At 37.7% G+C, this 12,195-nt stretch overlaps 1 protein-coding gene across 1 annotated transcript in view; it reads left to right on the top strand.

Moving 5' to 3' along the window:
* The window catches only part of RRM2B (ribonucleotide reductase regulatory TP53 inducible subunit M2B), a 33,308-nt gene extending 28,063 nt beyond the window's left edge, over positions 1 to 5,245 (top strand). The window contains 2 exon segments of the mRNA XM_017859458.1: positions 295 to 415; positions 5,094 to 5,245. Coding sequence (XP_017714947.1) covers positions 295 to 415; positions 5,094 to 5,245 — 273 coding nt within the window.
* The last annotated feature ends 6,950 nt before the right edge of the window (positions 5,246 to 12,195 follow it).

Here is a 12,195-nt window from a genome sequence, read left to right on the forward strand (position 1 = left end):
TCTATTGAGAAAGCATACAAATCCAAGTCGTGTATCTGCTACTTTAAGAAATCCAGTAATTTGGTAGTTCATTTCCATTTATTTTGGCTCTTTGAAAACGTGAAAAAATGTGAATAGTAATACCCCAAACATTTTAAACATATGGACATCATTTGCTACATTGAAAGAATTTATCCTAATATATTTCCTTGGACAAAATCAGTCTTAGAAATAAAACAAAAGTCCTCTTTCTATTTGGAACATACATATTTATAGTTTTGTTTATACTTTATTCTGTTTTTGTTTTCATCCCAGGAGTTTTTAACAGAAGCCTTGCCAGTTGGCCTCATTGGAATGAATTGCATTTTGATGAAACAGTACATTGAGTTTGTAGCTGACAGATTACTTGTGGAACTTGGATTCTCAAAGGTGATGTGTTTAAAAATGTGTTACTACTAGTTAAAAATATTATAGGAAAGCAAGGACCCTAAAATATATTTTACTGAAAGCATTTGTAACATACTGCTCTGTTTTTCAAAAGTCCATGACAGAGACTTGTTTCATATGAACACGGTTTTACAAAATCCTTTGAAATTTAAAATTAATAACTGAAGTAGGAGGCTGGTAAAATATTAGAACTAATAAGCTCAATAAATTATTTTGCAATAATGGCAGCTATATATTTAATAGGATTATTTTCAAGGGGTTAGGTTTAATATGCATACGTATATTCACGCTTATAAATCTCCATGTGTCTATGTTGTAGTTTGGGAGTTAATACTTTTAAATACGGAATAGTTATTAGGAAGATATTAACTGTCATAATGTAACTCTTTGAACAGAGTTATCCAAGTTATTTTTGTCATTTATCAGAGATAATGTACCTGAATTTCATCACGTGTGATTTTCCCATTACTTAAGACATGGAGCCTGCAGCCACACTATCTGGGTTTGAATCTTTGTTCCACCACTTTCTAGCTGTGTGACCTTTGGCAAGTTGCTTAACTATCTCAATTTCCTCATCTATAAAACAGAGATAGTAATAATATTTACTACAAAGGATTGTTGATGAGTTGATACACTTAAAGCACTTAAAATAATATTAGACACATAAACTCACACTAGATGGTCACTTTGTACTTAAGTGAAACACAGAAATTCACTATGTGTACTATACCATGGTAATTAGAAATTACAGATTTTGATTTCTTGTCATGAAAATGTAAGTTTAAATTGTCTTTAATGAGAATCCTTATGAAATCTATGATGCTGTGGTAATCATTACCTATTTTGCTAATGTTGTATTAGCAGATATAGCAGAATTATATTCTGATAACCACCCAGGTACTTAAAGAGTCAAGTGTGGCCGGGCGCGGTGGCTCAAGCCTGTAATCCCAGCACTTTGGGAGGCCGAGATGGGCGGATCACGAGGTCAGGAGATCAAGACCATCCTGGCTAACACAGTGAAACCCCGTCTCTACTAAAAAAATACAAAAATCTAGCCGGGTGAGGTGGCAGGCACCTGTAGTCCCAGCTATTCGGGAGGCTGAGGCAGGAGAATGGCGTGAACCTGGGAGGCGGAGCTTGCAGTGAACTGAGATTGTGCCACTGCACTCCAGCCTGGGCAACAGAGTGAGACTCCGTCTCAAAAACAAAACAAAACAAAAAAACTTATAAACTATGTGTATTAAAAGAAATTGTGTTTGCTCATAACTTTTACCAATGTTTTTGTTATTAGAAAATGAATTTGCTTATTTAAGCCTTATAGTGAATTCGCTATTCTTTAACCCATTACCATATCCTCACATCCACATGTTCATGTTCTGCTGCTTATTAGAAAACTGCTGACCCTTGGGTCTGATTTTCCTTTTGGGAACTTGCTAACTGTAGGTATGTAAAACATGCCACCTCCTGCAGAAGAAGATCTAAACACAATGTAAAACTTTGTTTTTCCACAGGCTTCAAAATATCTGAATAAATTCTAAAATGCAGAAATTATAGAGGCCTTAGATTTTTAATGCAATAAAAGTAGAAATTGATTTAATAATTGCCAAAAGCTTCATCTACTTAGAGATTAAAAAATACATCCTTTAGGTCAGGTGCAGTGGCTCACACCTGTAATCCCAGAACTTTGGGAGGCTGAGGTGGAAGAATAACTTGAGTCTAGGAGTTTGAGACCAACCCAGGCAACATGGCGAAATCCTATTTCTACAAAAAATTAGCCAGGCATGGTAGCATGCCTGTAGTCCTAGTTACTCGGGAGGCTGAGCTAGGAGGATCACTTGAACCCGGAAGGCAGAGGTTGCAGTGAGCTGAGATTGTGCCACGGGACTCCAGCCTGAGCAACAGAGTGAGACCCTTTCTCTGTCTCTCTCTCTCTCTCTCTCTCTCTCTGCATATACGTATATCTCCTTTAAAATGAGATTTAAAATGAAAATAAAAATTAATTGAAAATATAAAGTAAATGACAATATGATTACTATATATCAAAACTTGTAGGAGCTGGGCATTGTGGCTGACTCCTCTAATCCTAGCACTTCGGAGGCCAAGGCGGGAAGATTGCTTGACCCAAGAGTTCCACACTAGTTTCAGCAATATAGCAAGACCCTATCTCTACAAATAAAAATAATAAGGCTGGGCGCAGGGGCTCACGCCTGTAATCCCAACACTTTGGGAGGCCGAGGCGAGTGGATCGCCTGGGGTCAGGAGTTAAAGACCAGCCTGGCCAACATGTTGAAACCCTGTCTCTACTAAAAATACAACAATTAGCTGGGCATGGTGGTGGGTGACTATAATCCTAGCTACTCAGGAGGCTGAGGTGAGAGAATTGCTTGAACCCAGGAGGCAGGTTGCAGTAAGCCAAGATTGTGCCATTGCCCTCCAACCTGGGCAAAGAGACCGAAACTCTGTCTCAAAAAAAAAAAACAAAAAAAAAAAACAAAAAAAAAAACAAAAAAACCACCAAAAACAAGCCATTTAATTTAATTTGGTCTTGGTTACTTTGTCCGTGCTGTGAATGACTTAGATCTAATTTTTTGAAAAGTCTTCAGTTCTAAAATCCAGTGAGTCTGTGACTATTGGTCCAGTGCCCTTTCACTGTATCTTGCTGTGTATCACAGCTCCAATATTCCCTCACTTTTTACATACAATTTCTGATGGAGGAATTTCATAGAATTTCACTCAGCCACACACAGCATATGAAGTTTTGGAAAAAAGATACATAGATATTTAAAGCTTTATTTAAAGATATAAATCACATAGCTTGCAATTCACCCATTTAAAATGTACAATTCAATAGTTTTTAGCGTAGTCACAGAGTTGTGCAACCATCATAACAACCTATTTTAGAACATTTTTATCACCCCAAAAAGAAACTCTATCCCTATTAGCAGTCAGTCACTCCCCTTTCCTCCCCTTACCCACCTTGTCTTAGGCAACCACTACATCTAATTTTTGTGTCTGTAGATTTGCCTCTTCTGTATATTCTCTTTCATACAAATGGAATCATAATAGTATGTGGTCTTTTGTGGTTCTCTTCTTTCCTTAGTATAACGTTTTCATGGTACCTTCATGTTGTAGCATATATCAGTGCTTTATTCCTTTATATGACCAAATAATATTCCACTGTATGGATATACCAAATTTTATTTATCCATTCGATGGGCATTTAGGTTGTTTCCTCTTTTGAGCTATTGTGAATAATGCTACTATGAACGTTCATGTACAGATTTTTGTGTGGACATGTTTTCATATCTCTTAAGTATACACCTAGGAGTAAAACTGCTGGGTCATATGGTAACTCCATGTTTAATCATTAGTAGAACTCCAGACTGTTTTCTAAAGCAGCTGCACAATTTTATATTCCCACCCTGTATGAGGGTTCCAATTCCTCCACGTCTTCACCAACACTTATTACCTGTCTTTTAAAAAAGTGTAGCCATCCGAGTAGGTATGAAGTGATATCTCATTGTGATCTTGATTTGCATGTCTCTAATGGATAGTGATGTTGAACATCTTTTCATTTTGTATTCTTCTTTAAAGAAGTATCAGTTTGTCTATTTGGACACTCTGCCCATATTTAAAATTGGGTTACTTGAATATATGTTTATCTGTGGTGTTCATATTTTTTGCTGGGATACTCCTAAATTGAGAAATCCTCTTCTGTTACCCTTGTGAATCACTGAAATATCCCACAGTTTCCATCAAGCTGTATCTCCAAGTCTGCTTCTTGAATTCCTTTTTTTTTTTTTTGAGATGGAGTCTTGCTCTGTCAGCCAGACTGTAGTGCAATGGTGTGATCTCGGCTCACTGCAACCTCTGCCTCTCAGGTTCAAGCAGTTCTCCTGCCTCAGCCTCCTGAGTAGCTTAGATTACAGGAACCTGCCACCATGCCCAGCTAATTTTTGTATTTTTAGTAGAGACAGGTTTCATCATGTCAGTCAGGCTGCTCTCGAACTCCTGACTTCAGGTGATGCCACCCACCTTGGCCTCCCAAAGTGCTGGGATTACAGGTTTGAGCCACCATGCCCGGGCTTGCTTCTTGAATTCTGAAGCAGTAAAAAAGCTTCTTGTTAGCATAGTCCCCCTTTTTATTTGGAGACATCTAGTGACTATGGATAACATTTATTGTGTCTTCCCTGATCATGGTCCCTTAATGACAATTTGTTGATTATCTGTTATTTTATTAACTAAGAAACATATTTAGAACCACAGTAGATTGTTGCTAATTTAACATTTTATAGTATCATGTATGTGTGACTAATAGTAATACCTATGAAAAATGCTCACGGTGTATTGGATATCTCAAGCTGTGAGAACATTTTCAATTGGGCAGTATTAAATATTTCAATTCCTGAAATAGTTGTGTTTTTTTTCTATTTATGAGAATACCAGAGATGCTAGTAGAGTTTCTTGAGGAGGTTAGTGGTCGATCTTGGGTCATCTTACGACTTGTCAGCCTTGAGTGCCTCCAGGGTCTTAGGGGAATGATGGGATCTTGTAACTGACTAGACAAGTTTCCAGAAACCTGACCTCTGTTTTGGTCATCTTTGCTCTTTTTGTGGGATGTAATTTGATCTTTTCAGAATGTCTAATGATATTTCTTTCCTTTTTAGATTTTCAGGCAGAAAATCCTTTTGATTTTATGGAAAACATTTCTTTAGAAGGAAAAACAAATTTCTTTGAGAAACGAGTTTCGGAGTATCAGCGTTTTGCAGTTATGGCAGAAACCACAGATAACGTCTTCACCTTGGATGCAGATTTTTAAAAAACCTCTTGTTTTAAAACTCTATAAACTTGTCATTGGTAAATAGTAGTCTATTTTCCTCTGCTTTAAAAAAAATTTTAAAGTATATCCTTTAAAGGACTGGGGATTTGCTCAAAAGGAAATCCAAAACTTATTCCACACAGTTTGCATTTATGTAATTTTCCTGTTTAACAGCAAGAGTGTGACCTAAACGCTTTTGTCACTGAAATAAAAGATGGCATTATGTGGTTAAGAGCATGGGGTGAGGGGTCAGACATGAGTTTAAGGTTCTGCCCTTACTCCAGTGTGTGACCCTTGGCAAGTCAGTTAATCTTGGTAAACCTCAGTGTACTTGTCTTTAAAATGGGAGTAATAGTAGGTCCTAAATTCATAGAGTGGATATGAGGATTAGGATGCAAAAATAAATGCTTAACCAACACTACTACTGTTAGCACCACTACTAATTATCATGTCGTTGATAATATTAATTGCAGTGATGGTGTAATAAAATACTTTCTTTTCCTTAAAGTAATTGTGATTCTAGGTCCTAGGATCTAGAATTAGATCTTTGTATTTTTAATGCTTAGGGGAAGAATGTAAGTATCTCCTTAAAAAGAACTTAATTCTCATTAACGCGAGAATAAGTTCTTTGAATTCCTCAGTATGTAGTAAAGAAAATTTAATTCTTAGTTGCTTTGGGAAGCCTACTTACGGAGTGGAAACCAGGAGGTTTTCATGGTAGTTGACCTTGTAAGAAAAATGATTCTTCTTCAGAAAATAAAAATATAACTATTGCCAGATTTAGCCCTGGAATGTTTAGAATCAGGCTAGAATAGCATTTTCCAAATAATATTCTAAGAGCTATTAGCCCCTCTAGATATTTTGTAGGGGAAAAATGGGATTCTGTGGTCAGATGAGTTTGGGAAATGCTGAACACTTCATTGTTTAGCAAGTACAGTCAGTACATCAAAGACTGAGCAGTTCAGTGTGGTACATAAATTTATCTCGCCCTGCATATTCCCAACATACTTAACACAGATGTTTTTTACCTGTTAACATCTCACCCAGCTAGTGTTCCTCAGAACAAAGATTGGAAAAAGCTGGCCCAGAACCGTTTATACGTAGATGAAGGGCTTATGGACTGAGAAAGGGAGAACATGGTAGGGATTATTGAATCATTTCAAATTTATGCCAGGCTGAATAATGTACCAGCAATTGACTTTGGCTGTGTTTCTTTATGGTTTTATAACTCTTGAGCTGTTGTTAAGAGATAGTTCTTTTAATGTGACTATGCTACATGATAGCCAATAATGAGGGCAAAGGAGGTTTCTCTAGAAGAGACTGATGAAAGGCTGGGAACTAAGGTTTTTGAGAAGTCTACCCCTATTTATTTTTAGTAAGTATCAAGAGGTAGCCTGAGCCTAGTTACTGAATTTTTAATACATTATTATTTTGTGTCCTGTATACCCCTTTAAGCAGTTGTTTCCCACTCCCAACAAACTGTACTTTATACAGTTCTGAATGCTAAAACTTAGAATGCATAATTTTGGCTCCATTCTTTCCATAACAATCTAATCAAAACTGGGAGTTCTCAAGTGAATGCAAAAGGAGCAGGCCATGACTTTATTTGTTAGAGAGACTGTCAGAAACTTGAGATCTTTTGGCCTATGATAATACCATTAATTTTTGCATTGCTTCACAGTTTGCTAGGTGTTTTTACATCATCTCATTTGATCTCAAAACAGCTTGACAGAGCAACTGTAATTGAAATATTACAGATGGAAAGAATGAGGCTCAGAGAAGTTAAATGACTTGGCCAAGATCTGCTCATCATCACTGTCTATACAGTATTTTTTTTTTAGAGGTTGTAATGTCTCATATTTAGTCCTTTGCCATCTATGTTGATTTGCTTTTGTCTGTTTCCTCATTTAATTGAATATACTTTAAATATATACATTAATTAAAGTATCAAAATATAGAGAAACATTTGAACTATATTCAGGTAATATGTTTAAAGATATTTATATGTTGCCATACAAAAACTTAACATTTAAAACTGATAATATCTGTAATGACATCAGAATGAAAGAAAAAAAGTTGTACAGTGTATATTCCTTTGTTTTGAATCTAAATCTTTTTCGTAGGTAATGACTGATGCCTTAATGTGAAGCTTATTTATAATAGCAATAAACCTAACTGGATTTGGATGAGGAAGTCTTAATACTGACATACTGGATTTTAATGCACTGGTTTGTTATTTGGTATTCTCTTTTCCAGGCCTCCAGGTTGCACATTTATTTATTATGTTCAATACTTTGGTTCTTAGTTCTTAAAGAATCAAGAAGTTGTGTAATCTTTTAAAAATATCTTGCAGGTAAAGAAAAAAAGTAAGAGTGTGTTTACAACTGTTTTCTCTTTTTTACAGCACATGTATTTAAATCATTGCTATAATAAAGTTAAGTTCATTATTTAGGAATATAAAAACTTGTAGTTCTATGATAGATTGCATTTATTAAAAATGTTTCATTGTAGCACATAGCAATATGGCCAGGAAGGACTTGAGAAGACAGTTTGATCCATTGCTTTTAGACAGGACCAGGTTTTGCTGTCCAATTATATACAGTAATAGTTTTTCTTACAATGTAAGCTGACCCCAGTCTTGTCTTGATATTAATATATGAAATTTTTATAATTGTCTCATTTAGAAACATCCGTATTTTCTGCTTTTTCTATTGCCATTTTTTTGTGCATGAATTGATTATTGAGAAAATGTAGCAGTTTGCATATTTAAAAATTAATCATTTTGCATTTTACATTTAAATATGCTAATATCACTGTCATATAATTCCCAGATTTCATTTGTAGATATTGAGCTAAGGGCTAATGTCAGGAGCTGATTTTTAATGCTAAAGCTGCAGATGGGCTAAATAAAAACCAAATTAGTCCTACAATCAGGTATTACGTTTTTAAACCAAGTTGAGTGAATTGATAGTGGACTTGGGAAATATTCCCCATCAGAATCTGGATGAGTGGCACAGAATTGAAATCTCTTTGTTTCCCACTATTTCCCTTTAAGTGCTCTGCTCCTTTGTAAACGGTTAAAGATTTGAAAGAGAATCTGATATTCCCGAGGCATTAGGAAGAAAGGATTTAATCCCTTCAATTTGGGGCTTAATCCTGTTAAAGAAAATGTAAGTGAAAATGGAAGGCTGGAGAAAATGATTGCTTTTTGTTGCTTTTTGTACAGTTAAATAAGGTCACAAATATTCTTACGTACTTTGTTTTACCAACTGTTGTTTTCATTTTTTTCCAAATGTCTGGTCATTTACCAAAGTATTTACTATTTTACTGTGGTACATAGAAAGTTTTTATTATGTGTGGTCTATCTAAATTTTTTTTTTTTTTTTTTTTTTGCTGAATACATTTATCGTCAATCAAGCCAACCCTGCATGTACAGAATTTGTTTCTTTTCCAAATAAATTAGTTTTCTTATTTTTTTGGTTCAGTATGTTGAAATAAACTGTCGTACCTTCATCATTTTGTCCATTTCCTTTTTGAGGAAGTGCAAGGGCTACCCTAATAAAGGAATGTATATATTTACTATTTGTGTCTGCAGATAAATACATACTTGTTTGTTCAACTGTCACCCCGACCACAGTTTTTACATTAAATGAGACCCCCAGTTCTCTCACCTTTCTCCCAATCCATAAGCCTCTCTTCATGTCTCTTTGTTTCCAGCTGAGATTCCACAAACATCATATTACTAGTAGTAGCACTCATACCAGTACCCTCAACTCTGTCCCTTATCTGCTTTTTACCATACACGGAAAATTTAGAAAAACTCCCACGTCTGTTTTGAATGAAACAACTTAGTTTTTCCAGTACTTGCACCCCAGCAGCCAAATGCTGCTAGAAGAAAAGTCATACAACGAGGCAGTTAGATTCTCTACGAATTCATGATTACCCTATCTCAGCACTATCTGGAAATTCGACTACAATTTCCTGGTAAACTTGACCTCCGTTGTGCACAATTGCTTTTTCACACCTCCTCTCTCTACCTCTACCCCCGTTTCCCAAAGAGGTGACCATATCTTTGTGGACTTTGCACACATAGAGATATTCTCAGAGTTCATAAAAAAATTTGACAATATAAGAGCCCCAAATCTAGAACTTAAGAAGTTAGCAGTAGATATAAATTCGTATGTGTGTTTTCTGCTGTGGAAGTCATTACAATCAGGGAGTGATTGAAAATATCTGGGACTAACAGCCATTTAATTTTGGGGACTGCTGCTCTCATTCCCACCATGCGGTTCTCCCAGGGCTGCCAATCCGCTAGTAGGCACTGCTTCTGTCTGGGCACAGGCTTAAGCATGTGATCCAGACTGGGCCAGGTCCTTACCTAGGGTTTTCCTAGTTGAAACTGAAGAAAGAGAACTACTTTTATTCTAAAGACAAGCTAGAGAGAGTCCTAGTTCTAAACTCTCTGAGGCGCAGCTGTATTCTTTGCATAGTTTCATTTTCAAGGTAATAAATGCTACTTTTGGCCTAAGATAGGTCAAATTATGTTTCTTGATTTTCAACCGAAAGGATTCTAGACAGAACTTCTAAAACAGAAGTTGATCTCTGGAAGAAAAAAAAAAAGTAAGTGGAAATAATCATGGTATTTATGTGAGTATCAGGGTCAGCAAGAAACAGATGGCAATTCAAGTTAGGGTAATTCAAAAGTTTGGCAAAAGGACAATTTAGAAAGTTGTGGACAGGAAAGCATAGGAAATAGTGTAGTGCATGGGGCTACCAATTAATTACGGGGCTGTTACCACCCCTGCATTCAATGAGTTAAACTTCAGGGAGCAGTTAAACCAGAGGGAGAGAATTATGGATAAGATGTGATCTTTATTTAGAGGAGACAGCAACCCTAAGGCAACTTTGCTGAGAAGGAGCCAGAAAATAAATACTCTCACCTTGTTCCTCTTGCCTTCTATCTCCTTCAATGGCTCCCCATTAGCCAAAACCAACTAGGCGCAAGAGGGCAAGGGAGCTTGTTGCCATCCTTACAGATCAGCCTCCAGGCGTAGGGTGGAAAATGGATCCAGAGGACATATAGAAGACATGTCACAAAGAGTTGGAAATTATTGGTACTTTCTCAAAGAATTACAAGAAAGAGATGAGCTCAGGAAAGAATTAGTAAGTTTGTAAGAAAAACCAAAAGGAAATCAAGAGACTCAAAAAATTAAGTACCCTGCAGGGCTGAAAAGCAGGCTGATTGTAAACCCCAAAATAAGGTTGGAATTGAGAAAATTTCTTTTTTCTTTTCTTTTTTTTTTTTTGAGGCAGAGTCTCGCTCTGTTGCCAGGCTGGAATGCAGTGGCGCGATCTCAGCTCACTGCAACCTCCACCTCCTGGATTCAAGCAGTTCTCCTGCCTCAGCCTCCTGAGTAGCTGGGACTACAGGCATGCACCACCACGCCCAGCGAATTTGTATTTTTAGTAGAGATGGGGTTTCACCATGTTAGTCAGAATGGTCTCTACCTCTTGACCTCGTGATCTGCCAGACTCAGCCTCCTAAAGTGCTGAGATTACAGGCGTGAGCCACTGTGCCCGACTGAGAAAAATTCTTGAGATAAGAATTCATTAAGACAATCTTGGCAAAGGTAAGAAGAGGGGTGTGAGAAGGTAATGTAAGCCTCCTGAGAAGGTGAGAAAGTGCAGGTGGAGGGCTTGACCTCATACACTTCCCCTATTGTAGCAGGAGGGAAGCCAGGGAAGGTGAATGGATGATGATGGGGTATGTCTGTAGTTTAGTGAAGAGACATTGTAAACTTGTTTTTGTTGACTTAATTTCTCTGTGAAAGAGATGATAAGGTCACCTCCTTGGGAAGTGGGGGTAGGGGCAGCAAGGGAAGGTGTGAAGAAGCAATTGTGGAGGATGGAGATCATAGTAGATTCAGTTTACCTTAGTGTATGTTTTTTCTCTAGCAGCAGCTAGGGTACAAATATGTAAAAACTGGATTGTTGCATTCAAAACGGGATTTTCCTGGATTTTTCTATGTATGGTAAAATGTATGTATGGTAAAATGTAGATGAGGTAAAATGTAGATGAGGGATATTAATAGGAATGCCACTACTAGTAATATGATGGACTCTGGAATCTTAGCTGGCTAGAGAGATGTGAAGAGAAGAGGCTCATGGATTGGGAGAAAGTAGATGAGTGAGAGGACTTGGGGGTCTTGATTAAGTCTAAGAACTGTGGTGGGGGGAGTAGGTGAACAAGTGCTCTGGAAGGGGAGGAGATTGTGGTCAGAGTGAGGTGCTAGAATTGGTGATTCAGAACATGGTAAGTGTGGGAGAAGGAGGCTGGGGTTTGATGCTGGGAAAGCGGGTGGGCTCATTAGTGATGAGAACATCAGGGAGCTGAGTCCAGGGTTTTGCATCTTGGGTGGATCCTGAGAGCCAAGTGTTTAAGTCTTTAGTGAAAGAGAGGTACTATCAGGAGGACAAGATGAGGAGTAGGAGAGGGAGGTATAGCTGAGTTGTGAGTCTTAAAAGAGCAGGGTTGTAACAAAAGAATGGGGTGTCTATGGTCTAGAGGTGTCCGTGGGCTCAGAAGACCCCAGTGCAACTTTCCCCACATACCTGAGAGGTCCATGGGGTGTGAGAAAATAAAAGCTTTCTTTCCGAAGGCGACATGGGAAGAGTTCCCAGGGCAATGCCCTGTTTCAGGTAACATAAGGCCAGTAGAGGGAGGCACTGACTGACTGCTTTTGGAGCAGGGGTTACCAAAGGCTCAGGGCCAGCATTTGGGAGGGATAGACAAGTGAGGCTGGGTCAGGAATGGGGCCATGTACAGCACTATCAGGACTATGGTGAGGCAACTGTAGATAGCTGGGGGTGGTACTGACTTGTTAAAACTGGCTGAGTTGAGGTGCAGTGAAGATCCACCATGTGAAGGAAAGAGTTGTCCTGGTTTTATG

Source organism: Rhinopithecus bieti, unplaced genomic scaffold, assembly GCF_001698545.2.
Source record: "Rhinopithecus bieti isolate Rb0 unplaced genomic scaffold, ASM169854v2 scaffold_47952, whole genome shotgun sequence".
NCBI classification, from domain to species: domain Eukaryota; kingdom Metazoa; phylum Chordata; class Mammalia; order Primates; family Cercopithecidae; genus Rhinopithecus; species Rhinopithecus bieti.